The 27664-nt window shown below is 37.2% G+C and overlaps 1 protein-coding gene across 1 annotated transcript; it reads right to left on the bottom strand.

Annotated features, from left to right (window-relative positions):
• Epyc (epiphycan) lies at window positions 1–26711 on the bottom strand. The gene is made up of 8 exons (XM_038315157.1): window positions 26619–26711; window positions 25876–25879; window positions 24782–24954; window positions 8880–9054; window positions 3187–3345; window positions 2852–3054; window positions 1590–1685; window positions 1–171 (listed from the first exon to the last, which is right to left on the bottom strand). Exons 3-8 carry the CDS (start codon window positions 24944–24946, stop codon window positions 1–3), a joined length of 969 nt encoding a protein of 322 aa, XP_038171085.1. The 5' UTR covers window positions 24947–24954; window positions 25876–25879; window positions 26619–26711.
• Between the last annotated feature and the right edge of the window lie 953 nt (window positions 26712–27664).

Below are 27664 nucleotides of genomic sequence, written 5' to 3'. Positions count from 1 at the left end.
CTAGACAAAACTTCCAATGGGCAAACGAGGTAGACACATGTACGCTTGAGGTGTTTTGCTGAGGTTGATAGGGTTTCCATCCAGTCGGATGTCCTCTAACGCCTTACGAACATAGGTTAAATTTTTAACATTGCAGAAAGTATCCTCATGCATTTCTAGAATGTTGTTATTCTAAAAAAAAGACAAAAAAGCGAAAAGACAAGACTTTATATACCTAAAGTATTGGGCAAAACTGTAGTACATTGTAGCACGCAAAATATATTAATTCTTGTATTTGTTCCACTAGTCCAGACTATTCAATGTATGATTATTATACATGAAGCATTGTTTGTGCCATAGGGATAAATTAATTAACTAAATAGACTTATTCTACATTCAAATGGTATGTCATTTATTTTACACATTAGTAGATTTGCTGCATGCCATGCTGCATTATGTTCATAACATGCCTTGATCTACAGTTTCCTCTTCTGCTGATTGCTTTCTTTAAGTCTAATTTTGTTATTAGGATGGAATTAACTTTAGGGTGATGAGTTAGGACATACCCCTTTTTCCATTATTCGGGATTGTTTGTAAGAGATCATAAGATATTAAGGACATGAGTATGGTCAGAAAAATTCAAGAGATCATTATCCAGATCTCATATATTTACAGAAATACAATAAAAGTATAGAAATATAAACATTACTAGGAATAAGAAAAATGCAGAAGTAAACATTAACATAATGTATAGAGAAAATCACTAGAACCAGAGATTACTTCTTGCAAAGTAAAATCCCTCCCTTTAATAGGTTATAATTCAGCAAATAATGAATATTTTTCCTATTTGTTTATCCCACAAAATTAGAAAGTACCAGAGAAAACAGATTATAGCTATAAAGCAAGTTACTTTCATGTGTGTTTGAAGCAAATCCCATTGTTTCAAAAACTAAGTGTTTTACTGAACATATTGTAATCATATGGATGGCAATAAAGCATATTTTGAAACTATTAGAACATAGCATTTTGAAAATATGTTTTCACTTATTTATCTAAAACTAGATTGCTGCTTAATAGGAGGAGAAATAGTGTAAATTTCCGTGTGTGTTTGTGTATGTTGGTTTAAAAAAAAGAAGTTAAAGAAAAAATCTGAAGTTTCTTTAACTTAAAAATTGGAAAAGAGCCATTTTTAGGACATGTCGATGACTTTGCACTGTACTTAATTCAACATGAAAGCTGATATCTATGAGAAAATAATACTGACTTTTTTAAATGAAAACTAGACATCAAGATAGATTTTTGTCTTCCCTTTGTGGTTCTTATGTATTTTTTCAGTAAGTGAAACTCTTGCTTTAAAGAAAAATTCATTACCTAAATTTTATTTCTAAAAGAACAAAATAATGACTAAAGCTACTAGCATGTTAGTAGAATAGATAGTAACATAAAGATGCGAACACTTTGTTAGCTGACGGAATGAATGTGTGGAGAAGCAGAAGAATGTACGCTCATGCCAATATGTCATGGCAGATAAATTTGTTAGTCCTGGCTCCCTTCTGTTTGTGGTTGTTCTCCCTTGAGTTTTAAGGCTCATTTTATTATACAAAACCTACCTGAAGGTGAAGTGCCTGTAGACTTTCTGGAAGTGGCAGAGGGATGTGGTCCAGGCTGTTATCCGTGATATAGAGATGGTGGAGGTCATACATGTCCTGTAAACATTCATATGGAAATTTTATCTGAAGTTTCTTCTCTAGCATGTCTCTTGTCAGGACCCTCTAGGTCACTAGGCAATTCAATGCAATTTTGGAAAATTTGCCTGTAAGCATATTTCTTTATGAAGATGAAATTATTTTTCAGTCTCTTAAAAACACTTATATTCAATATACTTTCATAGTTTACACAGGCAACTCCTTTCCATGGAATACTATTTGAAATTAACTCCTTAAGATTTATTTTTGATGCATAGCAAGAGCTTTCTTTATTTTATAGGTTTGGAGAAATGAAAATTTCTTTTTTACCAAAGACTAGTTGCTTAGTAAGGAAAATGGTAGGAAAGCAAGAAAGAACACATTTAGACAATAACTGGTCTATGTTAAGGAAACAGCACAGTAAAAGAGCGACTCATCTAATTTAATGCCCTTTCGTTTAAACCAGTCATTCAACTATGAGAATTCCTAACCCGCTCAGTTACCATCAACAGAATAATTAACAGAGAATCTTTTTTTCCCACAATTCAGGAATTTAATAACCTCTTGCTTATACTATGGATGGTATTCTGCGAGGCTTACATGGTTTTTTGGGTTTTTTTCCTCATTTTTTTATTAAAGATTTCCATCTCCTTCCCTCCTCCTCCCCCTTTCCTCCACTCCCTTCCACCCATACCCCCACTCCACCCCTCTCCAAGACAAAGAGCCATCAGGGTTCCCTTCACTATGTTAAGTCCAAGGTCCTCCCAGCTCCCCCTAAGTCCAGGAAGGTGAGCAACCAAACTGACAAGACTCTTTATGGCCCTCTGTCCTTAGAGCACTGCACTACTGCTCCCTGCCCAATCACCTAACAACACCTTATCTGTCCCTGGGTGGAGTTCTAAGGAAACCCAAATTTTCTGGATTGAGCCTCTTCCAAGAGCTTTTTGCATGTGGCCAAGAACAATCCATTTCTAATTCAAGCCCCACTTTCCATTCTTGGTGCTTGACCAGTCTCAGAATGAACCAGAAGATATCTTATTTTCAACGTTTCCATAGAAAGTGCAGAGAAGTTTGTTTTAGAAGTTAGAGGCAACATTCCAGAAAATGCTTTCAGAGCCATGAAAAGGCTAGTCCAGGACAGATGGGGAAGAGAAAGAGGAGGGCTACCATGTGGATGTAAAACTTACTTTAAATGCTTCTTGCTTAATCCCTTTCCTTCCTAGTCTATTGTTGCTGATATCGATAAATGTCAAAGTGGCTGGCAGTTCTGGAAGCTGCTTTATTTTATTGTCACGTAGGACAAGCTCTTGGAGATGAGGCAGCTTTCGGAATGCATCTTCATCAATCTCCGAAATTAAATTTGATGTCAGATCAATCCTTTTTAAGTCACCTAGTAGAAAAAGGTTCGTTAGTAGCTAAACATGCTCAAATGTGGTTTACTCAAATAAAACAAGAATAAACAGAAATCACAAATATAAATAAGAATGTAATTGGTTTTAGTTCTGCAGTAAAATATCCATACTTAGGCTGGCAAAGTCATTTTGGTTGATCTTCTTAATTCTGTTAAAGCGTGAATAGAAATACGCAGTCTTCTTAGGGAGTGGAGGAATGGCATCAAGTTCATGGTCATCACAGTATACAGTGGTACTTATGCAAGTACAGAGAAGGCAGGTTGGAAAGTCTGAAATGGATAGGTGAGTAATTATATTCACTAAAAGAATTCTAAGAAGAATGCAGTTCTGGTTATTTAGCAATTAATATTAAAATATCACTCATAGCATTCTGATATAATTCACATTTTCTCAAAGCTGTTTTAGCAAATGGTACATTAAAGTCAAATCTATAAGCTAAAGCATCTATACACTATTGCTTGGAAAACCTATTTAGGTGAATATATTGTGGCTGTTACATTAATAACTAGTAGGAATTCTGTTTTTAAAACATAAATATTAAGATTATATCTTTTATAAAGTTAAATCACCATGTATTCATTCCACATATGACTCAATATTTAAATATTCCAATAACACATGTTTTAAGAAAAGATAATACAGATTAGTATTTGTTCATTCAATACATACACATTTCATACAAATGATAGGATAGTGGGTACTGAAACCATGATGAAAAAGACATACAGCTCTGCTTTGTGATCTATTAGATAAAATGAATGCTAACTGCACATCTCGGTATTTTCAAATATGCTATGAATATAAATATGAGTCATTGGGCTTAGTTGAAAAATTATGAAAGGGAATCTCTGGCATAGCAAATGTCATCCTGTGATATACATAAAAAAGAAGAGTTAGGATGAAGGTCAGAAAAAATTTTTTAAAAAAGTCCTTTCTCCAAGCCTCAGAGACAGTCCTTGAGGCTAAACTCAGAGGAGGCCAACCACACCCCAGGTGAGAGCTCTTGTGTATTGTGACATAGGAGGTTTTCCCTCTCTTGTAGATGAACAGAGTTACTGTCCGATCTTACTTGTATCAGCTCCCTCTGTCTGAGACAGTGGTCAGACCGAAAGAGGGCCAAGTGGGATGAGAGGGTCTGAGTTGCAGGTACCAGAGATATATTATGGATAATTGTGCTTGCTTGGCTATGGTAATGGTGACAGGGAAGACAAAGACAGGCGGGGGCAAGACAGAGGGTGGGGAAGAAGGGAAGGAAAGAGAAAGGGAGAGAGAGAATTTTTTTTTTTTACTTTATACTTAGTATTTAAAGGAGACAGAAAAACAATGATCAGAAACAAAGTATAAAAATGAGGCATAGGGCCATATTGGTGAACACTAAATGGAGGAAGAGTTTCAAAGAAGAGGAACTTTAATTAACTTAGTTTGCCAGGTAAATAAGGCTTGAAGAGATTCTCGAATTTGATATTGCAGGAATTTTCAGACTTTGGAAAGGCTGTATAATGATGGCGATGGATAATGAATTAAAATCTTTTACAGATAAAATTCGAGAGAAGCAAAACAAGACAGTGCTCTAGAGGTGTTTACTGAAAAGAAGGAGGGGCAGGATGGTGATAACCAAGATGCATCTGTGCTTTAATAAAGCAATGTGTCTAGCTTCATTTCTGAGGCTGTGATAAAAGAAACCAACCGAAATATATAAAAAAAAAATAAGGGATCATGGATTTACATCAGTTAGCATTTCTAGGCTATATCCCATCCCTGCAAGGAAGTTATAGCTACAGGCACATGGAGGAGCTTATCACTCCATGTCCACAGCCAAGAGCAGAGAGACATAAAACATGCATGTTTGGCATTCAAGTAGCCTTCTCTACTCCTGTACAAAAGAGGTCCTGAACTAGACAACTGTGTCAGCCACTTGCATGCCGGATCTTCTAACTTTATTTAAGATCATCAAGACAATCTCCACAGATACTCCCAAGGGCCTACCTGATCTAGACAATCCCACACTGAGACTGTTTTTGCAGGTGATTCCAATTTCTATCAAGTTGACAATTAAAATCAACCGTCACAGTAGGTGATAACAGTAGGAGGGATTGAAAGAATATACTCCAGGGAGGAGAGGTTGGATGCTAAAGGGAACATAGTAGAAATTGGTCTTGTTGCCCAGATGAAAATGACTAACACCCTACAAGTGGGAAGAGATACGGTCTGTCAATTATACTAAGAATAAATAGATGGAGGGGGTGATGGTCAATATAGGCAGGGGTGAGCCTGCTATGGCTGCAAAGTGCATTTGCTCTGTAAAGTAAGAGATTGTGTGACGAACTTGAGGGGTAAAAGATAGATGTCCATGAGAGTAGTGAGGTGTGAGGTAAATGGAGGAGAGGAAGTAGCTTCAGAAGAGCAGAAAGACTGATGTGAACAAAGTAATTTGTATCCTAGACTAGGAGAGAAAATGGGAGAAAATAAAAAAAACTTACAATTGTTCAGTTGCCAGTTTGCCTCAGTTTACCTGGAACTTTCTTGGAGTACTCAGATGAAGAGGAATATTTTGTCACTCTAGTTAAAGGGTCCTTAAGTATATTAGACACAGTAAGAACTTCAGACTAGAAACCATTTAACCAAAGAGAGAGAGAGAGAGAGAGAGAGAGAGAGAGAGAGAGAGAGCGCTCTTTAAGGGGAATCTGCAAAGTATTTAATCTTTACTCTGTCCTCTAGTATTGACAGAGGTTTCTGTTCTGCCTGGTCCTGCAGGCATTCAGTTAAAAAAAAAAAAGACACAGAGGTCTACTACATTAATTATAAACTGGTTGGCCTATTAGCTCAGGCTTCTAATTAACTAATTCTTACACTTAAATCAGCCTGTTCTTGACGGCTAGATCCACCCCCTTCCTTAGCTTTCTGAGATTCAAGCCTCAGGGTGGAGATACTGGCCAGAGCCATGTTTATTGCCACAACTCTATGGAGTTTCAAGGTCCATGTTGCCATCAAGAAGCGTGCTGCAGGCTATTCATAAACAGCATGTAAGTGTTTTGTGGCAGAGCCTCTTAAAAGGGCTCTTGCAGCTAAAGCTGAGTCAGGAAGCCTCTCTTAAATGAGATGCACTTGCCTCTAGCAAACAGAGCCCACCTGAGAAAAATGCTACCAAGAAGCCATGCTTAACTCTGTTCTTTTTTGTCTAGAATTATTTCCCAAACTCTTTCAGGCTTTATGTGGGTGCAGTTGTCCACGTGGGCAACATTCTGTTGGTAGAGGTTTCCATCACACCCAGTACTGCAGCCGTTCAGTCCCAAAGAAACACACAGAGGTCTACTACATTAATAATAAACTGGTTGGCCTATTAGTTCAGGCTTCTTATTAACTAATACTTACAGCTTAAATTATCCCATTATTCTTGCCTATGTTAGCCACGTGGATTGGTATTTTTTTTTAGCCAGGCATTCTTATCTTGCTTCCTCTGTGTCTGGGTGATGACTGTAGTCTGACTCTTTCCTCTTCCCAGAATTCTCCTGTTCTCATTGTTCCACCTCTACTTTTTGCCTGGTTGCCCTGCCTATACTTCCTTCCTGGCTACTGGCCGTCAGAATTTTATTAAACAATTACAAGAAACAAATCTTTACAGGGTAAAATCATTGTCCCACAGCATTCTAGGCATTAAAATTTCATTGTTTCCACTAATAAGTTTTAAATGAAGGTACTTAACTTTTACAGTGTTGGTCTTATATTTTAGCATTAATTGTGCATAATGATATATGTATATTCACATGGATTGTGCTTTATTTTTGCTTTACTGCTCATAGGTTGTGACCATTAGATTGGATTGATGTGGCAAAAAAAAAAGTTTTGAATTTTAAAATTTTCCAGGTGTTAAAACTTCATGCATGTATGCTTCTTTTCTGGAATTTAAAATGTAATTTAAAATTTAACTTTTAACTTCATTATATACCCTCAATTTAGTCTTAGTTATGAAAATAATAAAAAAGTCAATTTGCTGATATTCTCTCAAAAATTATTGAAATCAAATTTGATTATAGCTTGTAGATGCTCTGAGCAGGAGACCTCATGAGTTCCTGATAAGAAGGGAGTGATTTTTGGTGGACTTGCAGCTGAAAAATCCTGAGAGCTAGGGCATGGCCATTAGTCGGAGAACCCTATATATGCTGCCCTGGAACACAATAAAATTGGCATTCTTGTTTCAAGGATTACCTCTGTCTCTCTCTCTGTCTCTCTCTCTCTCTCTTTCTCTCTCTCTCTCTCTCTCTCTCTCTCTCTCTTTTCTCTCTTTCTTACTGTTTTTTTCTCTCTCTTCTCTCTCTCTCTCTTTCTCTCTCTCTCTCCCTCCCTTCCTCCCTCCCTCTCTCCCTCCTTCCCTCTCTCTCCCTCCCTCCCTCCCTCCCTCTCCCTCTCTCCCCCTTCCTCCCTCCTCCCTCTCTCTCTCCCTCCCTCCCTCCCTCTCCCTCTCCCCCCTTCTCTCTGTGTGTGTGTGTGTTTTAATCTAATCTTCAGCCCCTTGCCTGACTCACGAACCATCCCATGGTGCAGGCACCACACATGTTGACTTGCAGTCTGAAATCACTATCCTTCCTAATTATGTCGTTCCTAGTGACAAGAGTATTATTAACACCCCGGAGAGATTGTGAGAGGTAAAGGAATGATACAGCGTGCTGTTGCTATGGTCTACAGACAGCAGATGCCCAATTAGCACATGCTATCCTTATTCTACTCCACATCCTTATGTCTTATGACTTTGAACTGTGCTGGTTTGATCTCAAAGGAAGAGTTTCATCAGTTTGTCCCATGTTGAGTTCTGGAAATGTATGCCACAGAAAGATTTCAAGTAATGATGCCACGCAAATATTTCCACCCCGAGTCTTTGATTATTTGATCATTTCCAACAGACCAAAGATGCATTATAAAAGCTATTGTATGTCTGACAACAAAATACATTATAACTTCCCACTTCAAAATATATTGCAACATTCTAGAATTTTTATCTTTGGACTATGCACATTTCTTTTAGAGTGGAGTTGAAAATTAGCAAGTCATTTTAATTTTAGTTTTCTTTCTTTTTGGAAGGTGCCATGTATTTATACCATGTATGTTGGTCATGTGCACCCACCACTGTCTCTAAAACTCCTCAGTGTCCTATATCTTATTCCTTCCTAGCTTCATATTCTCTTATTTATTTCTATTTATTTTGACCCACTGAGCTCAGTTAGTGCTGCCCATGTGCACATGGTTGCTGAGTTTATTCATCAAGGCACCAGGAACCCAATTGCTCCCTAGCCAGTACAATTAGTGTTTTGGGGACACTTCATCCATACTGGAAGTTTTAACTGTCTTGATCTTGTGCTGTGAATTTCTGTGTGCAACAGCCATGTCATGTCCAGAGGGCAGCCTTTCATAGCATCCCCTTCATCCTTTGGAACCCTACATTCTGTGAGCCTCCTCTTCCAAGATGTGTCCAAAGACCATGGTTGGGGTGGGCATTCATCTGTGGCTAATCACCCACAGCTGCTTCTCTTAAGCACTTTAAACAATAATGTGTCTGTATTACCACTACACACTCTAATACAAAGCTTCTTGTGACCAAGGTTGGAAACAACAACAATCAATATAAACAAATCTTTAGAAAGATGATGGACAGCATGCCTATTTAGCAATACATAAATAACTTTCCCCTAGGGTTCATGACTCCATCAGGCTTGGGCAAGACAGACTCCTTGTAGAGTGGGATGAAGCTTGACCATTTTGAGAGATGGCAAAATGCATTCAGTTATCATTCAGTATCAACTTATCTGACCTTCATTGGTGTGTGGGCCCAGAAGTCCTGGGAATTCTGGCTCCTGTGGGGAAGAGCCATCGATCAGCCGGGGAGTGGATTCTTCATCCTTGTCCTCGTCCTGTGTGTCTTCTAGCTCTGGGCCTGGGGTGAGGAGTGCTCTGCTCCCAGAAAGCCTCTCTGTCACTTTTTCAGTCTGGAAACAAGCAGAAATTTCACAGCAATAACAATCAGCCTCTAAGTCCATGGTACAAATTTAAAATGTATCCAATTGTGCCACTAGATGTCACTCGTGTCTTTACATTCGACACAGTGTGCCTCACCCGCCAGCTGGAGGCAGCAAGGTTCTCAGAAATGCTGTCACTGTTTTCAACTAAGTTTGTTTCTCAACTCTTGGGAATTGGTTTCAATGCTGTATTTTTTTTTGTTGCTATATTCTTTTAGCTTTATATGTTTCTTCATTTGATAGATTTAGCAGCATCTCACTTACTGTTTTCTAATGATACACAGCTTTGTGAGAAGATGTTGTTAGGAAAGATTCACTTTAACCCAGAAGTGTGCAGAACAAAACTCAAAACTCCCCTTCACTCTTGCGCCCAGTTCACTACTCCCTCTATTGCATAGCTGTTGAGATGCTGACTAGTATTTTCTTCCTTTAGGTTTTTCATTTCTGAAATTCAAATCTTCTCCTTGCGATTATTGTGCAATACTTTTAATGGTCTTTTAGTAAAAATTACCCTTCTTACTGAGGCAAAATCTGTATGAAAACTGTATAATTTAATTGTGGGATGCCATTTCTTACATACTTTTTCACATGGATACTAACTATAGCAACAATATTTGATAATGTTAAATTGATATTTTTGAGAGATTTGTCAATGGGGCCAAAACGGCAATATGGTAAAAAAAGAAATATAGTTTTCAAAATCCTTTTTTTAAATTTCACTATTTTTTCACCTTACATCTTTTCTGTTACAAGTGGTTTCTAAACATATTTAGCAGCACCCTCATTTTCAGTACCTTTCCTTCAGGCTAGTGGTTATCCCTTTCTATTTCTTGATAAGGGTGGTCTTCTCAATGCCCTTGTGAGAGTCAGATGGGAATTTGCTTAAGGCATTTAGAGCATCCTGGACCTACTTCTTGTTGTCTGCTATTATGATACTATCACCAGAAATCTTACATTCCTGATTGATCACATCAGCAAGCACCCATCTGCATTTATTTTTGCTCATTAAAAAAGCAAATCCACCCAAATTACTTCTCAGTTATTTATTATCAAAATGGTGTAAAAACTAATTTCATTTTTAACACAGGAATATAAATTGGACTGGTTATTGATTGCTTGTTTTATATACCCATTTGATTTTTTAAAAACAAATGCAAGTATTTTTAATGTTACTTTTGATATATCTAAATACATTTCATTACTAATGAAAGAAGTATTTTTTAAAGGAACAATTTCATAGGTTCTCTATTTTAGCCCCTTTTATCCTAGATTTGCGTTCATTGTCTAATTCCATGCCCAGATCTATTAAGTAGTAAACACTGAATTAACACATTATCTTTGAATTCTAGGCTTCAGCATAATAAGCTACCTATAAGATCTTGGAGTATATTCATCAAAAAAAGATTCTTGTCCAAGATGCATTTAATTGATATCTACAGAAACTAAGCATTTCTTGCAAAGGGTCAGCGAGTGTGTCAATGCCCATTTTCAAACATTCAAAACACAAAGCCCAAGAGAAATGACTCGCTAGTGTAGAAGAGCCATCCAGGAAGAGTCAAGAAAGCCCTGCCAGAAATCCCCAGCTGAGAAGCTGGGGTGCATCTGCAGAGACACACGGTTTCCATCAGTGTGGTCATAGTGAGGCAGCTTCAGAAGAATAGCTTTTCAGAGACTAAAAGTAGGCTCTAGGAAGAGCAGAAATTGAGACAGATGTTTCACGGAATGGAGGGGCTGCCTAGAGGGAGGAACACATGCCAGACACATTGCCTTGAATCTTTAACTTTGTAGGAAAATGTTTGCACATCTTTTTTCCCCCTTCAGATAATTGTTTTTCCACTGATTTGATGTGAAGCTGTAAGGTCTCCTTTGTCATCCACTATAATGAGGCCGAACAGCTTTGGGTGTTCATCAGAAATTATTTTGTTCATGCTTGCTTGCAAATAAAAGAACAACCTTTAAACTGAGGAAAGGGAATGCATTCTCATTTCAGTAAAACTACAGAAGAATAACCCCATTATACTGTGCCTGGAGAGTCCTCTGCAGGGTAGATACATTTTTTTCTGACTATTAAATAGAAGTTATTTGGAGTCCCATTTTTCCCCTCTTTTAACAATCTTCAAACTTCAATATAAAGTTAGAAGCCATTCATTCTAAAAAGTATTGCCAGGGAATTGAAAACACATGTTTGTCAGAATGATAGATTCTATATGCATGCTTCAGAAACCTAAATGTGGATATGCACACGACCCTCCCCCCAACCCAAATATTCTTCATCTATAATTGGTATCACTCAAATGAAAGCACAATTGAATTTCTTATGTCAATGTCCATTGATTATATCAGATTTTTCACTATTTTCTTTTTCATTCATTTCTTGATTTTACTCAGATTTGATTCCTGTAACTTGTCTGTTTAACCTGGACATTATGCCTCTGTAAGCTTTACACGAGCATTAAAAAAACATAATCACTGCACTTGAGGAAATTAACCTAGAACTAGGTAGCAAGACAAAAATTTAGCTTATTTTATTTTATTCTTTTAAATTGGCTTTGCAGTAACTTGTGTGTCTCTGGTACGTTGCTTACCTAATGGCAAACTTTTCATATATGTCATGGTGGACTATGTTTAGGAGCATATATATTCTATTTCTAGAAGAGAGTAGGTACCAAAGACAGCATCATGGTCTTGGGAGGACTCAGCAGAGGTTGCCAAGGAGAGATAACTTCCAAGTAAGTAACGGTGTCCTCAGGGATGGCCAGTGTGTGTACCCAACACAGCTAGGATTTACAGTAGTTATCCCAACCCCCAGAGCCCTCTCATGGCACAGGACCTGACAAGACCATAATGTGAGGAAGACCCAATGACTGCTGCTTGAGGAAAGTGTCTCCATAAAATAAATGCCGTTATATTTTTTTATATCAAACTACATTGAGGTTTGTACTGAAATATTAATATTGATATGAATAGTCCTGTGAAATACTTAAGATTTGCATTTCTTCTCATTGGTGGTATTGTTCTTATACATAGAAGAATCTCCTTATAGAAGTATGTTGTGCTATCCTAAGAGACAATAATACTTCGTCAAAATTACTTTGACCAAATCCATGTTTTTCAGGAAAACCATATCGGACTGATCCACGTAATTATATTATTAGTAGTAAGTCTGCTTGATTTATTTGGCATAATTCCAGAGGGATAATATGAAAACTGAATGTCACGTTCTCCTAGGTTGTTTTCTTTGGCAGAGTCTCTTCAAAACACACCCCATCTTTGAAGAAGGATTTATTTTCATTCCTTCAGTTTGTTATTCTCATACGGCACCCTTACAGTTTTTAGTTTGGGTTGTTCCTTCTTCTTCCTCTCTTTTCTCTTCTCCTTGACCCCCACTCCACACGTCTCCCCCTTTCATTTCCTACCAACTCTCTTCCTCTCCACACCTCCTCCCACACATCTTTCTTCCTCTCATGGGCTCCTTTCTAGTTCCCTGGACAATGTCCACAAGCACTCCCACCTAAAAAAAATACATGTATAAAAATTAGAAGCTCAGGGAGGACACAAGATATCTGCTAGAAGATTCAGGGTTCCAGTGAGGATGGTGTACCAGAAGACAGAGGCCACATACCAGACCAATGACTCACTGCAAGGAACATTTGCAAGTAAAGCCGATTAGACAAAAAAAATGGGTGTACTGCATGACATGCTGAGTCTCCCAATGCCTCCAGGATAAGCAAAGAGGTGTTGGAATGGGAAAGGAGGAGGAGTGAGGAGGGTATTTTTAAATTAATTTGTTTGTTTGATTGATTAATTGGTTTGGCTCGGTTTTATTTAATTTTTTAATTTTTCTTTTGGGGGGGACCCAAGGGTAAAGAGAAGATATGAGGGGGCTGGGAAATAAGTAGAATAATGTAAAATTCCCAAAGAATCAATAAAGAATTTGTGTTAAAAATTTGGAAACTAAACTCACAAATGAGAGAGAACCTGTGCTATTTTTCTCTGATCCCGGGCGGTCTCAGTTAAGACAATATATTCCAACTGTTTCCGTTCTCCTATAAAGCTCACAGTCTCACTTTTCTTCCCGTCTGAATAAGATTCCATTTCACATATGAGCCACAAATGCCTCGTCTGTTATATACATCTGAGGAGATTCCGTTTCCTGGCTATTGTAAATGCTGCAGCAATTGATAAGACTGTGGAAGTGTCAGTATAGTAGAATATATATTCCTTGCCACTCGAGAGTTCCGGAGCTTGGTCCTCTATAGTTCTCTCTTGAGAGTTTTAGACGCCTGCGCACTGATTTCAAAATGACGGCACCAGGCCACATTTCTAACCAATACCTAATGCTTCTCCCACATTCCTGACAGTAGTTCTTGTTGTTTCTTTTCTTTCTTTTCTTTTTTTTTTTTTTTTTTTGGTTTTTCGAGACAGGGTTTCTCTGCAGCTTTAGCGCCTGTCCTGGAACTAGCTCTTGTAGACCAGGCTGGTCTCGAACTCACTGAGATCCGCCTGCCTCTGCCTCCCGAGTGCTGGGATTAAAGGCGTGCGCCACCACCGCACGGCTCCTGTTGTTTGCTTTCTTGATTGAACAGTCTCACTGCACACTGATGTGTGAAAGATAGCCTGTCAAAATAGCGTTAAATTACATTTACCTAATAGCTAAGGGTGTCAAACGTGTGATTTGTGTTAATGCTTTTGCGAGAAAAGTCAAATTCATTAATAAATTATTTTGGCAAAATTGGATATTTAATCACTGAAGAATAAAATTTTCTTTATCTCATACCTTTCATAAAAAAAAAATCAGTTCAAGCCGATCAAGGATATTAATTTAAGACCTGAAGTCTTACAAATGGAGAAAGCAGAGCAAAAACTTCAATGAAAATTACAATGTGAGAAAAGTTTAATGAATTTTCACTAGGTAGCAAATAAGTTTCAAAAAACATTTAAAAAAGAGTTTGAATGGATGTATCCTGTTAGCAAACTAACACTATTCCCAGAAGACATTAGTTATTAAATGAAAATCATAATACCAAAAAATAGACTACACCGGCTATTACCATTGCCCTTGGTTTTCCCACCAAAACTACATAGTAAGAGGCAGTTAATGAAGACAACAAGCATTTTGGCTATCAGTCATAGAAAGAAGATTATTCTCAAGACAATTTGGAAACTTCCTTCTGTCTGTCTAGTTTTTATAGCACAGAAAGGTGGTACGTCAGATGCGGAGGGAGAAAAAAATCTCAGTCGTTTTAAGTAGTTCTCAGCCCACCATGCCATAGGACACACCAATGTGCCCAGAAAAAATGTGCCCCCTGATACAACAGTAACAGATACATTAAGGGGTAACTAAGTGCATTCTTGTAGAAGAATGCTCCACAAGAAGAAATTTCTTGATTGGTATTGTAGTGCTGTTTAAAAACCCTTTTCCTAGGAGACTAGAGTTCTTAGGATAGAACTTGGTACTTTTTGTTTACCTAAATGCTCATACTATCAAATCACCTTTCAAATATTTATGCTTATACTAATAGACCTGGGATTCTCCCATAGCTGGTCAAAGAAGCTTCCCTTAATGCGGGTAGAAGTCAATGGGAAGGTGTGTAACTGGTCAAAGTGAGGGGAATAAGACACCGAGTTCTTGGTCCTGTTGGGTCATGTTCATAACTGTCCTCAATTGAGGCCCAGGAGACATGGAAGGGGAAAATGTAAGATCTAGATAGTGGGGAAGAGTGTTGTGCTGAGCTGTCTTCGGGACATGATATACTATCAGCCTTCTAAACTCACAGAAGATGAGTTTTCCAGAACAGGTGAGTGTGACCTACACCTTCCTAAGAAGTCATTAGCAGTTGTTAGCTGCTGGGAGAGGGGAAATCATTTTTTTTGAGGGTGTGACCACAAGTATGTGTATTACTGATTAGATATAGTGTATTTTATCCAAATTAAAAATAAGACATCAATTTGGAAAGAAGATGTGTTTGAGGGAAGGATAGAGATGGAGCTTAAAGGAAAAAATGAGGGGTAGACATGATTATTTTGTATTCATATTACCAAAGGAGGAAAAAAATCTGTGTACAAATGCACATAAAAATAATTTAAGAATGCAGCAGAAGAGGTCAGAATAAAGCAGTAAAAGTACCTCAACATGGAACCCGACTCGCACTGAGCAACACACTGATTGCAGTGTTGTGATTGTGGTTTCAACATTGGAAGATCTTAAACCTATAGAAGTAATTCAGGTCTGGCTGGAGGGGTCAGCTGGTAAAGCACTTACTATAGAAATGTGGGGCTTTAGCTTGTATTCCAAGAACCCACATGAAAACTAGACATTGGGAGCATCAGTAATCTTGGGAGGGAGATGCTCATAAGTCAGCTAAGCTCCTATCTGCAGTACAAAAAGGAAAAAGAGACCTTGTCATTACTAATGTAGAAGGTGAGGGTTGATAGTCAAGTTAGTCCTCTGAATTCCACATGTGTGCACCCATGTTTACACACACACACACACACACACACACACACACAAAATCACTTGATTCAAATATTTGATCAAAGTTTGACCAGAGAAGCTTGTTCTCATGCAGAACAGGAGCTGCAGCAGCCAGATAGGGTATTTCAAGCCTGTACAGCTGAGAATCTGAAGGAGAGAGGTTGGTTTTCACAATTCAGCAAAAGTTTGAGGGAATATCTATAGCAGGTTCCACTGAAGAATATGCTGAGGTGGGTTCTTCAACTAAAACTAAAAGAAAGGTGAGCCATAGGCAGATTCTCCAGAAATCACACTGCTGAAGCTTCACGGATGCAAGAGGAGAAGAGACCAGGCATGTGGTGTCTAGCCAAAGATAGCCCTTGTAGAAAAATCCTGGATTTCACCCAGAAGTCTAGGGTGGCAGAACACACACTTGATGCCATGTCAACCATCACAAATACAAGGCTTGTATGGACAAATGGGAATGCTACTTCAGTGAATAAGCAGAGAGCAATATGAACTTCAGAGAAGTGCTGGTGCTCAAAATTGTCACACAGTGTGCCACTAAGTGGGGAAAGGAGGGAACTTGCTTTGGTTGGGATATGAGAATCTCCAAAGTTCATCTAAATGACCTTGAGTGAAGGTTACTAGAAACTTGACAGTAGTTTCTAAGTCTTTAGGGTAGACAGGTCCTTCACATCTGCATTTCTGTGAGTGTCTTTGTGTGAATATTTTCACGTGAATGCATTGCCCATGGAAACCAGAGGCATCATAGCTCTCTGGAGTTGGAACTAAAGGTGGTTATAAGCTTCCAGAAGTTAGTCCTGGGAACTCAACTCTGAGCACTACTGGAAGAACGGTATACACTCTTCACTACAGGGCTATCTTTCGTTACATTTATTTATGTAATTGGCCTAAGACACTGATAAGAAAAGGAGGTAGAATAATACACAAGCAAAGTACTTTCACATCATACTAGCTAACAGATTCTTGATTATGATAAACTCAAGGACAATTTATTAGCATATATATTCATATATAGAGAGTATAATCATATAAATTTACATTGCAATATATAATATATATAGTTTCCTTTTCTCTGCTTGAGTTATATTGCATATTTATAAGACTACTAGTCTAAAATTCTTGAGGAACAGAAAGAAGAGGTCTGATCAGTTCCCGTACAAATATCAATCCAAGCACAGTGGAGGTTAGCATTCATTATTACCCCAGGTCCATCCTTTCCATGAAGGAATCTACATCTCTAGAATATAAACTGCAGTAGCTTTTCTTTGAATGAGCCAATTATAAAACTACCAGCAATTATTAGATGTTTTCTATGCCCCAGGGTCTCCATTCAACAGTTCATGTGTTTATCTTACCCAGTCATCAAAAGATATCCGAGGAATCTGAGACTGGGAGGAACTTAAAGACTTACTTCAGGTTATGACATTGGTAAGAGGTATGTGTATACCATTCCTAGGCAATCCAATTATTGTACATAGTGACAGACTGCATTCTGATACAGAAATGCGTTTATAATAGAAAGTATGCATGCTCAATCTACAATCCCAGGGAAAACCAGATTCAGAAGAAGACCCACTAAACTCTGTACTTAATTAGTTGGTAATAATACTGTGCTGCCCAATCCCTAAACAGCAATATTGCTCTTCAGCCGATCTTATTTACCTTTTAAATTCATCTTCTATTCATTCTTAGAAAAAAAGTGTTTGGACATGCATGCCATTTGGGAATCTATTCAAACACAAAGATTGTATTGATGAAAATGGATCTTTGCATTTACCTGTCTCCCCAAATACATGTCATAGTTGAGCCAATAAATCCTGGCACTATTCAATAACTGTGATGTCAGCAATTGGATTCCAGGGTGTTAAAAGGCTCAGAGCTATTCAGCTCGTGTTGCTAATTATGCATTCTGATGAATTTGACACACTGGCACACAGCTATGTTTGGCACTGTGGAATTCTGCTTTAAACCTGAGCCTGGTGCTCAGATTTATTGAAGTTTTCTGTATTAATTATTTAAATGTCATGATCCTGAACACCTGACAGTAAATACTGTGCTTCCCTCCATGGACCTTGAAACTGGATCAGGGAGAAATGTGCTTGGCAGCAAACACCCTCCTCACATTTCCAAGTTCTGCTTTTAGGTCAGAAGGTCCTATTTTGCCTGTGTCGAGCCTTTAACAACATTGACAGCTGAGACTCATATTGCTATACTGTGTCAATTATAATCATTTCAAAGCTGCTGTTTTTCTAATGACTTAATTTCATAGAAAATAAAGCTCTATTTGGGCATAGTTAAAAGAATTCAAGATTAGAGATCAAGCAGAAAAATTGCAGAGACTGTTAATGCCAAAGTCTTCTTGCTTTGACATTAAAAGAATCTAGCTTAAATTTCACTCTGAAATTTATTGGGCAAGTAACCTAGAGCAAAATTTGAGTTCCCAGTTGCTATTATTAAATGGACACCATAATATCTTATTTTCAGGAGTAGTCAGAATTAATTTATTAGTATGACCTCATAAAAATGTAAGACAAACAAAAGTGAATAATTGACAAAGATTATTAATATGTCTTCCCAGTGAGAACCTGTGATTATATATTTCTTGGCGTTCCAGTTTTATAGTTTTGAAACAGCTGAAAATAAGAATCATTGTTTAGAATGCTCAACGACTGAAAATTAGCTAGATTAGTCTGTTTAAATCTCATTAGTAAAATTCTCCTCTCCTGATTTAACTAGACTGTCCTCAGTGATATAGGGAGGTTCACTTTTATTGTTCAGCAAACCTAGAAAAGAATGTTTCACTATGGTTAATGAGTTAGAATATTTCTTTTAATAGAAATGCATTTCATTTGTGATTCTCATGTTTAAAACTTTAACATGCACTATATAATTGGTCCAAATGAGGCAGTAGTATTAAACCAAAAAGATTAATCATGGCTTATATTTTATTACTTAAGAAATAAAATAATAATGATACTGAAGGGAGCAAGCAAAAGGCACCTTGGCCTGAGTATTGCCGTTTTGACTTCAGACTCCATTTTACCTGGAGGGTGAAGTAAAGTTCAGGTTCCCAAGACCTGGGGGAGCTGAGAACTTTCCAATAGCTGACCAACCTCCTCCCTAAACCATGGGAAGAGTCATTATGCATCTTTAGTTCTCTAGAAACATCATGGCTGTTCCTAACAACAGAAGGAACAAATGAATCTGATTGATTGCACTGAAAGGCTTGCATTGTATGACCATTGACAATGATGGAACATTCAGGGGAGCCGCTACTCTCTAAATCCTGATGAATGAAAATTATAACTATAATTTGGCCACAAACGTTTGTTATTTTTATGCTTATAAACTCCACTTTTGCCCCTGCTTGGGGCTGTCAGGGAGATAAAGGCTCCAGAATCCTTGTTCTGCAGCCCTGATCCTTCAGTAACCTGCTATTTGGTGAATTATTAAAATCTTTAGAACCCATTAGTGCTGTCTCTCTTTTTCCTTGTGACATCCAACAGGCTAGGTGCAGCAATACTACTAATTTATGCCCTTTTCAGAAAACAAAAAGAATATATTTAATATGAACTAAATCCCTATACAGAGAATGGAGATCACTAATGCTGAGAGAGAGGAATTCATCTTTCTCAGGCCTGAGTCAACTAAATCATTATCCAATACAAAGTGGTCAGTGTTAGGGTCTGAGAGTAACCTCAAAGAAGACCAACACCGGACATATGCAATAACAAGAATGCTTTATTAATTCCAACATTGGAGTGGCACTTGACAACCCTCCAAAGAAGGGTCACAAATTCCTTTTACTCAGAGTTAGGGGAATTCCAGAAAGGAGGGATTAATCTGAGGCTGATTGGTGGAAGATCCTAGTAGTTAGGGACCTTTCAGCAGCAGGGTAGGGAGGGAAAGCTATCTTTAGTTATTAGGAAACTGGGTCGTGTATGCTGAGCCATCAAAGGTGTTTAGGGGCCTTCTGAGCCAGCATAAGAGGCTGTGGGATGGGTGTTTGCTGAGCTAGCAGAAGGCTGTGGTTTTACTGAGGACTGCCTCTTTAGATCTGTCCCATTTTAATGAGCAGAAGCTAAGGCTTAGCTTTCTGTCAGGTTACTAGGAGAGCCTGACCTGCACACCTACCCATCCCCAGCTCTCTCAGTCAGCCCTGAAATTATATGCACACAAACAAAAATGGACTAAGCAGGTTGCATTTACACATTTGTACATCTCTTTGTAACAGTAATAATAAAAGAAAGAGAGGCCGGGCGGTGGTGGCGCACGCCTTTAATCCCAGCAGGAGGCAGGCGGATCTCTGTGAGTTCGAGACCAGCCTGGTCTACAAGAGCTAGCTCCAGGACAGGCTCTAAAGCTGCAGAGAAACCCTGTCTCGAAAAACAAAAACAAAAAAAAAATAAAAATAAAAGAAAGAGAGCATAACTTGAGAAGATGGCTGGGTATAGCAACTCAGGAGTGGCTGGAGAAAGACCAGGAAAGAAATGATGTAATTATATTTTAATTAAAGTATTATATAAAAACAAATGATTGCTGACCGATTTTAATTTTGACAACCTAATGTATTTTTGCAATCTAAATTGGAATTTGATTTCAATAAAGATCCCAAAATTAGTTTGATTCTTCTAAAAACTGTATGTGCATAAACATCTGTGATTAGATCATTGGGTGACATATGGTAATAATGACAGAAAAAGAAAAGTCATTTTTCACAGCTTTGGCCCATCTCTAAAACATCACTGAAATTATTTCACTGAAATTATTGTTCCACCATCTTTAAATGTCATTTTCACACTTCATTTTGATTTTGAAGCAATTTTCATAAGAACAAATCATCCAGAAACATACCCTCCTTTTTTTTCATTGATTGTCCATGTTTCTGAGATGCATAGTTGGGATATTAACTGTGTTAATTAGATATAATGTTGTAAATGAACATTTGAAATATCTGCCTAACTCAAGGAACCAATTTCTTTCAAATAGCCAATGCATGGCAGTGCTAACCCATGCACAAGTACATCAGCAGTTCAAACTGCAAGACAGACCAATGGATCTTCCAGGAATAGCATAAGAGAATGTATTGAGGAGGATGAGGCTTCAGGTTCTACAATACAATTAACCTCTGAGGGGAGACCCACTGCCTAAGTCTAGACTAGCAATGAAGACTGTGTGTACATCTCTTAAATAGTTACTAAAGTACTTCTGCATTCATGAGGCAGGATTTAATTAGAATCCAAACAAAGCAATCTAACATCGAAGACCCATGCAGATACAAAGAGACACTGAGCTCTGCCAGGCCAAGCACTGATGCGATTTGCAAAAATATAAAACAGTACCATTGCTGGGCGGTGGTGGCGCACGCCTTTAATCCCAGCACTCGGGAGGCAGAGGCAGACGGATCTCTGAGTTCGAGGCCAGCCTGGTCTACAAGAGCTAGTTCCAGGACAGGCTCTAGAAACTACAGGGAAACCCTGTCTCGAAAAACCAAAAAAAAAAAAAAAAGGTACCATTGTTACCACTAGACAGGTTCTTTTCTCGAAAAAACGCCTGTTTTTTAATAAAAAAATGTGCAGTTTTCTTTTACGCATGATAGGTGTATTACTAATTTTAAATGCATAAACTAAATATGAAATGAAGTGGACATTTAAACTTTCATGGTGTGAAAGATGGTCCTCAGCCCTGGAGGGTTAAAGCAAGGAAGTCATTCCTATGAAGGGAATTTTGACAATGTTTTTAAATTATTATTTACCTATGGATATCTAACCCATTTCACTGCAGACATTAAAAAAACAATTTTAAGACAGTTTATAACAATTCTTTAAAACAATCTACACCCTAAAGTCCTAGAGTGACTGGAAAATAAAGGTGGAAGGCATTACAAGAAGCTCAGGAAGAAAGAGGCAAAAATGAGGTATGGATTTGTGAGCAGACAAAACAGACTAAGAGGAAGACCCAGTTGCATAGCATATGGTTTAAACAGCAGCAACATCCTTAAAAGTCTGCCCCCTATGGCTGTCCCAAGAGAGACAGTCCTCCTATACATTTTCACAAAGAATGTTGGGTGGCATCTTGTATGCTACCCCACACCACCTCACAGCATCCGTAATGTCAAACTCCATTGGATTCTCCAGTAAAGTGTGTCAATTTATTGAAGACATGGGGGTCAATGCAGGTAAAATGAATAAAAATTAAATACATAGGCAGAGTCGAAGTTTATGTGGGGAAAAGTCTAATAACTTAGAGCCTCGGAGATTGCAATAGAAGAATAAAAGTGCCACCAGCATCACCGTTATCATGGAGCATTTTTCTAGGGCAATATAGCATTCATGGGTAGTCCAATATTTTTAAGACAGTTTGGAGTCCTTTTAACCTAGGAGAAATGGAGTATCCATAACCTAAAAAGTATGTCATGGAAATAAAAAAGCAGCAAATAACCACATTCATCAGAAACAGTTAAACCACATCTCTGAAAACTGAAGTTTCTGATGAATAGTTCAGCAAATACAAAAATGAGTTGTCCTAACCAATAAATATAGGACATATACATTATCTGTGTCATATACATAATGTATGACATAGCACATAAGTACACGATATCTGTGCGTACAAGAGTGTGTGTATGCTGTTGTCAAGAAATAAAACATATATTATAAACTGTCTATATACAGTTATTCTTTATAGCCTTAAACCATTCTTTTGTAGAAAAATCAGGTTGTAGACAGAGCTATCTAAAAGCTTACTACCAGTTCATGTTTAGGATAACATAGATGAATTCTTTTCTTGCCCTTGTAAGGATATTGGAGCATTTTGACTTCAGTCCTAAGAGGAGTTTTCATCAGGAATGATGAAAAATCCAGAGGCCTTGAACAAGACCAATGACTCAATGCAATGAACATTTTGTTTTGTGGGTGGAAGTGATTGGACAAAAGGGGTGTACTGCATGGTGACACACCACAGCTCCCACAGCCACTGGGATGAGGTGTTGGAAAGATGGAGGAAGGAGCTAGGTGGGTTTCTTGTCCATTTGATTGCTTTGATTTTCTTTTTAAAAAATTAATTTGTGAGGGGCAGATATGCAGGGACTGGGAGGTGAGTGGGATTGTGCTCTATAATGTGACATTTCCAACGAATCAATAAAGAACTATGTTTAAAATAAAAAAGACATATCTAGTTAAAAGGATAATTTGGTAAAGTGTAGGAAGAGAGGAAAGGAACATATAATCTAATAGAAGTTACTTTCTGTTGTGAGTAGTATTGTGTGTATATGCAGCCTTGTCATGAACTCTTAGACAAGTTATTTAAAAGCCTTGTCTTCATAATAACATCTGTTCGATGGAAATAGTAACAAGTCTTCAAAAAGTTGTTCAAGGAATCAAGTGAGTATGAGCTATGTCTTAAAACAAAATTCTGTCATGAATGAGGGATATTAGCATGAGGCAAGAGCTGAGACAGGTAGTACATGGAGGGACATAGGAGGACATTCATTTAGAACAGTGATCCTCAACCTCCCGGATGCTGTGATCTCTAATACAGTTCCTCATGTTGTGGTAACCACAGCTATGAAATTATTTTGCTTTTACTTCATAACCATAATTTTGCTAATATTATAAATCACAGCATAAATATTTGATATGCAGGATATTTGATATGTGACCCTCAAAGGGATTGAGACCTACAGGTTGAGAAGCACTGGTTTAGAACATGCAAACCCTAAGGGAAGGTTGCATACCAAATCATTTTTTTTACAGATACACACTCAAATTGCTCTATCACAGAAGGAATGCCATTCATTTCCACAAATATCCAGGACAGTTGGGGTAATGTGCAGTTCTGACAGAGATGAGTGTGCTTTACATTTTATGTAGATGATGTTATTTCCTTCACAATCTTGCCGGAAAAGGGCTCAGAATTAATCAGTATTTTTTAAACTGTTCATTGAGTTCTTCTGAAGAAAATGAACAAAACCCTTAGCCCACTCCTCAACCATGCTTAAAAAGAATTCTTTGGTGATAACCATTAAGTGCTTAATCCCTGAATTATTTTTCCTTTTTTAATGTGTATTAAATAAAATAAGTCTGAACTAAAGTATTTGTCTTGGCAGATAACTACTAAGAGACTTTGTTAAAAACAGAAGAAAATCAGATAAAATATGAAGAAAGAGTCAGGCTGAGAGTGAAGGAGAAAAGTGTGAAAATTATTTTGTTAAGAAATTGGATTCTTATTTTATAAGAGAACATGAATGGTATCGAAGATTTTGACATTGTATATTTCATACAAGTTAAATATATCATCTTGTCTAGATATTTTGCAGTCAAGGCCATAAAAAATAGTAATTCTAAGATTTACACTTGAAAGAGGGTACAGAATTTGCAATGATCATTTATAGCTAATCTGATTTTCCTTTTATTTATTTATATCTCCCTTTTGCCAGTATTGTATATAAATCATGCTTCAAGGTCTGTTTGCTTCTGACTCATGAGAATTAGCTTGTATCCTTTAGTTATGTGCAAGTGTAAGAAGACCAGCATTTAATTAGAAACATGTCATATCAGATTTATGTAATGGGCTGTAACCTTGCCAATGCCTCCTTTACTGCTGGGGAGAAAAATCAACCATTCAAAAATGCACATTCCTTCTGGTATACAGCACAATTTTAAATCAGTGTGCTCCCTCTGCTTGCTTTTCTTTTTCTCCTTGTCTGTTCTAATCTCACATGTTTTTCTATATGTTTTCTCAGCATTGCATAATGAATGTTTTAACTCTTCCTTGCTTTTTAAAAATGTACATGTTGTCACTTAAAAGAAGATATTGTTGCCTTTTTCAGGCTAGTGAGATGTGTTAATGGATAAAGGCATTTGAGGTTGGTCTCCTGAATCCAAATGGAGGAAGTAGACAGCCAACTTCTAAATGTTCCTTTCATTTCCACGTTTGCCCTGGTGTACAAATATATGTGCACAAGCATGTGTGTTTGTGCGCGTGCACACACACACACAATAAAAATGCTATTGTTTTTGTTTTTCCTACTGAGAACCAAAAGACTGTCTCAGCATTCACATTAAAATAGTTGCATATGTTCTAGCCAAATGTTTATAGGAAATTGAGATCCAACTTTTGCTTTTACGTAAGCAAAATTATTTGCAAAACCAATTAGATCTTATCAGTCACCATTCAATTCTTTTAAAAGCCTCAAGAGTGATAGGAAGACATTACCTGTACTTGGTTGATAGGTATCTGTTCATAATTATAAAAGGGTTCCACGTCTTCCAAAATGGCATCGTAGACTTCTGAGTCATAGTTAAAGAGCTCTGTAGTCGGGGCAGTCAATGCAGCATCAAAGATGACAAGTACCAGGATACTTCTTGCTAGCATTTTCATCTTCCAAGCTTTCCTAACCATAGAATATAAAATTGTGCAAATATATAGTCGATAATAGTTCATTATCATTTTTCTAACATTTTAACAGGTGTAAATGGAATAAAATTACTTTTTATTCCTTAGTATTTTGTTTAAATTATGGATAACTGAGACTTGGACTAAAAAAGCAACAAGAATACACATACAAAAGGCAGAATTTGCATGATATTGAGAGGGGATTTGCACATGCATAGTAATGGTGCAATTTTTGCTCTGCAATTGTTAGGAAACATAATTTGTTTTCTTTTATAACATGAGGCTTTGCAGCAGTTCAGACACAGTCTTAGCCTTAGCATCTCACAATTTTAGTTTTGTATGTATGCCTCTGACTAGAGTTTAGTTGAAGAACAAAAATCTCATGCTTAATTTTCAGTGTTTACATTGGCAATATCAAGAATATTAGTTAATAATCATTTTTTCACCATGGAAAATAGTGTGGTCTCTTACTTAATGTGTAATATGAAAATATTTTCTGTATTGGACTTCTTTTTTGAGTTTAAGGACAGGATCTGTGGTTTTAATGCCTCTGAACACACAGAGAAGGGATCTATTACTTTTCTACTTAAAGGTAGCTTTGGTTACTTGAAACAAACCTTGATAAAGTTGGTGGAAACCGAGGGACTGGGGATTCCCTGACAATCAGAACAGGCCAAAGGGTTCCTTTCTATCCTCTCATATGCTTAATTCAAATACTTCGTTTTTTCACACTTGATGAACTTGGCTCTATCTCAACTGCCTTTGGAAATAGCTTTGTAGGTTGTGGATTTAGAATTGTTCGAAGCAGTGACCAGGGCTCTTCCTTAGTAGGGCAGCATGGTTCACCAATGCTGTAAAAATCATGCTCCCACAGTCAAGGGTGAGCTGAAGCTGAACATTCAGTTTCCTTGTACATTTCTAGCAAATTCCAGCATTCAAAGAAAACATGCACTTCCTAATCCTGCTTATATTTTTTATTCTCTCTGTAATTACAAATGTCTGCATATAAGGGTTTGTCAGCATTTGGCTTTCCCAGTAAAGTCACCACGACAAGGACAAGCAGCATGTGTGAAATAAAATTTATGAGCATATCAATGTGTATTTTGTTGTAAATATTTATCTTCCTTCAAGCAGTTATAAGTGTATTTAATGCATTTGTTAGTTAATTTTTTAGTTTGCTGTTCATATTAAAATAGTCCAAAACTACAAGCTTACTTTAAATTTTAAATATTTATCACAAAAGACATCCTATAATAAATGTGCCATGTAGTTATCAGTACATTTTAACCATCTGCAACATCACTAGTCCCTCCTCTGCATAATATTTCAGTCAATATCAATCAATATTGTCTGTCTCTACTGCCAAAGGCTGTGGCCAGTGCCAGAGCTATTGATTTAAAGCATATATTGGAAACCACTATAATTTTATTCACATCTGTTATAACTATTAAGATTAACTATTTTGCCCAGTTATTAATTCCTAAACTAATCCACAAGTTTGGATTTTCCAAGCAAAATATGAGTTTACAGTCATCAGTAAAATTAAGGCAAACCCACTGGATTAAAGACTAACAGCAGATCCTATAGCAAGTTGAATTATATTTTTACAGGTTGTTATACTAGGGAGAAAAAGAAGAAAACAAGTGTAAAATCTTACCTTTGGCTCTGAGTTGACGAAGTAGCACGAAATGACTGAGGACGCAGAGCTCTTGGTATTTGCCCCTGACCAATGGATATGAATTCTGGTCTGTGGGAGGTGGAATTTATAACACTCAACCTTCTGTTTGGAAAATCTAACCTGGAGAAGGCTTCTCTGTCTTTAAAAACCACACATTATTTTATAGTCACACAAGCTAAGCTGCATAATCCCAATTACACAGTACACAAAGCTTTCAATGGTGTTAATTAGAGTTACCATTGCCAACACGTCACCTAAAAATATTTAAGTAGAAAATTGTTAGTTTTAATGCAGCTCATCTATAACAAATTCACCAACTTTGAAAGGAAGGGAAATGAGCATGAGGTTATTATAGATGAAGGATTCTTAAGTAAATAGTCTAATAAATATTTTCTCCACACTTTGCCTGTCTTGAATTACGTTCTTCACTTTCCACTGTTAACTGAAATCTCAAATGTTGCAAAAGCCTTACCCATTTTACTTTGTGCAAGAAAAGATATCCAAAATTATTCTGATTACCTAGACTGCTTTGATAACAGTGAACAATGTACCTCTTGTATGAAGACTTTTAAAAGCCTTATTTCTTGAAATAATGCACAAATATGATCTGAGTGTTCTAGAAAGTCTCCTTTCCCTCTTTTAACTAAAAAGAGCCAAACAAATCAAATTACATAAGAAAAAAATCTCCAAATTAAAAAAAATTGTTTTAAACTTTTGTTATAGGAAATTGTTTGTAAAGGTGAGTTTCATTACAGGGAGAGAATAAAAAAGTATGTTAGTTTTCCATGCCTTACATTCCAAACTATAGAAGACCTAGAGAACAGTAGCATCTTCTGTAATGTTATATTTTATGGACTTCTAGAAGCCCAACTCTTGTGCATCAAGAATCTTTCCTACATGACCAAACTAAATAGCTGTATTGGATTCTGAAAGCCAGTTTAGCTCTGGGCAAACATGTGTAATATTAGGGTCTATTCTCAGGATCTAACCCTTCTCCTTAGACCACTTTCCCAGACTTCTCTGCC

Source organism: Arvicola amphibius, chromosome 17 (assembly GCF_903992535.2).
Source record: "Arvicola amphibius chromosome 17, mArvAmp1.2, whole genome shotgun sequence".
In the NCBI taxonomy this organism is placed as follows: Eukaryota; Metazoa; Chordata; class Mammalia; order Rodentia; family Cricetidae; genus Arvicola; species Arvicola amphibius.
Note: the sequence above shows the minus strand (reverse complement) of the source record. Positions and strands in the feature narration are given on the sequence as shown.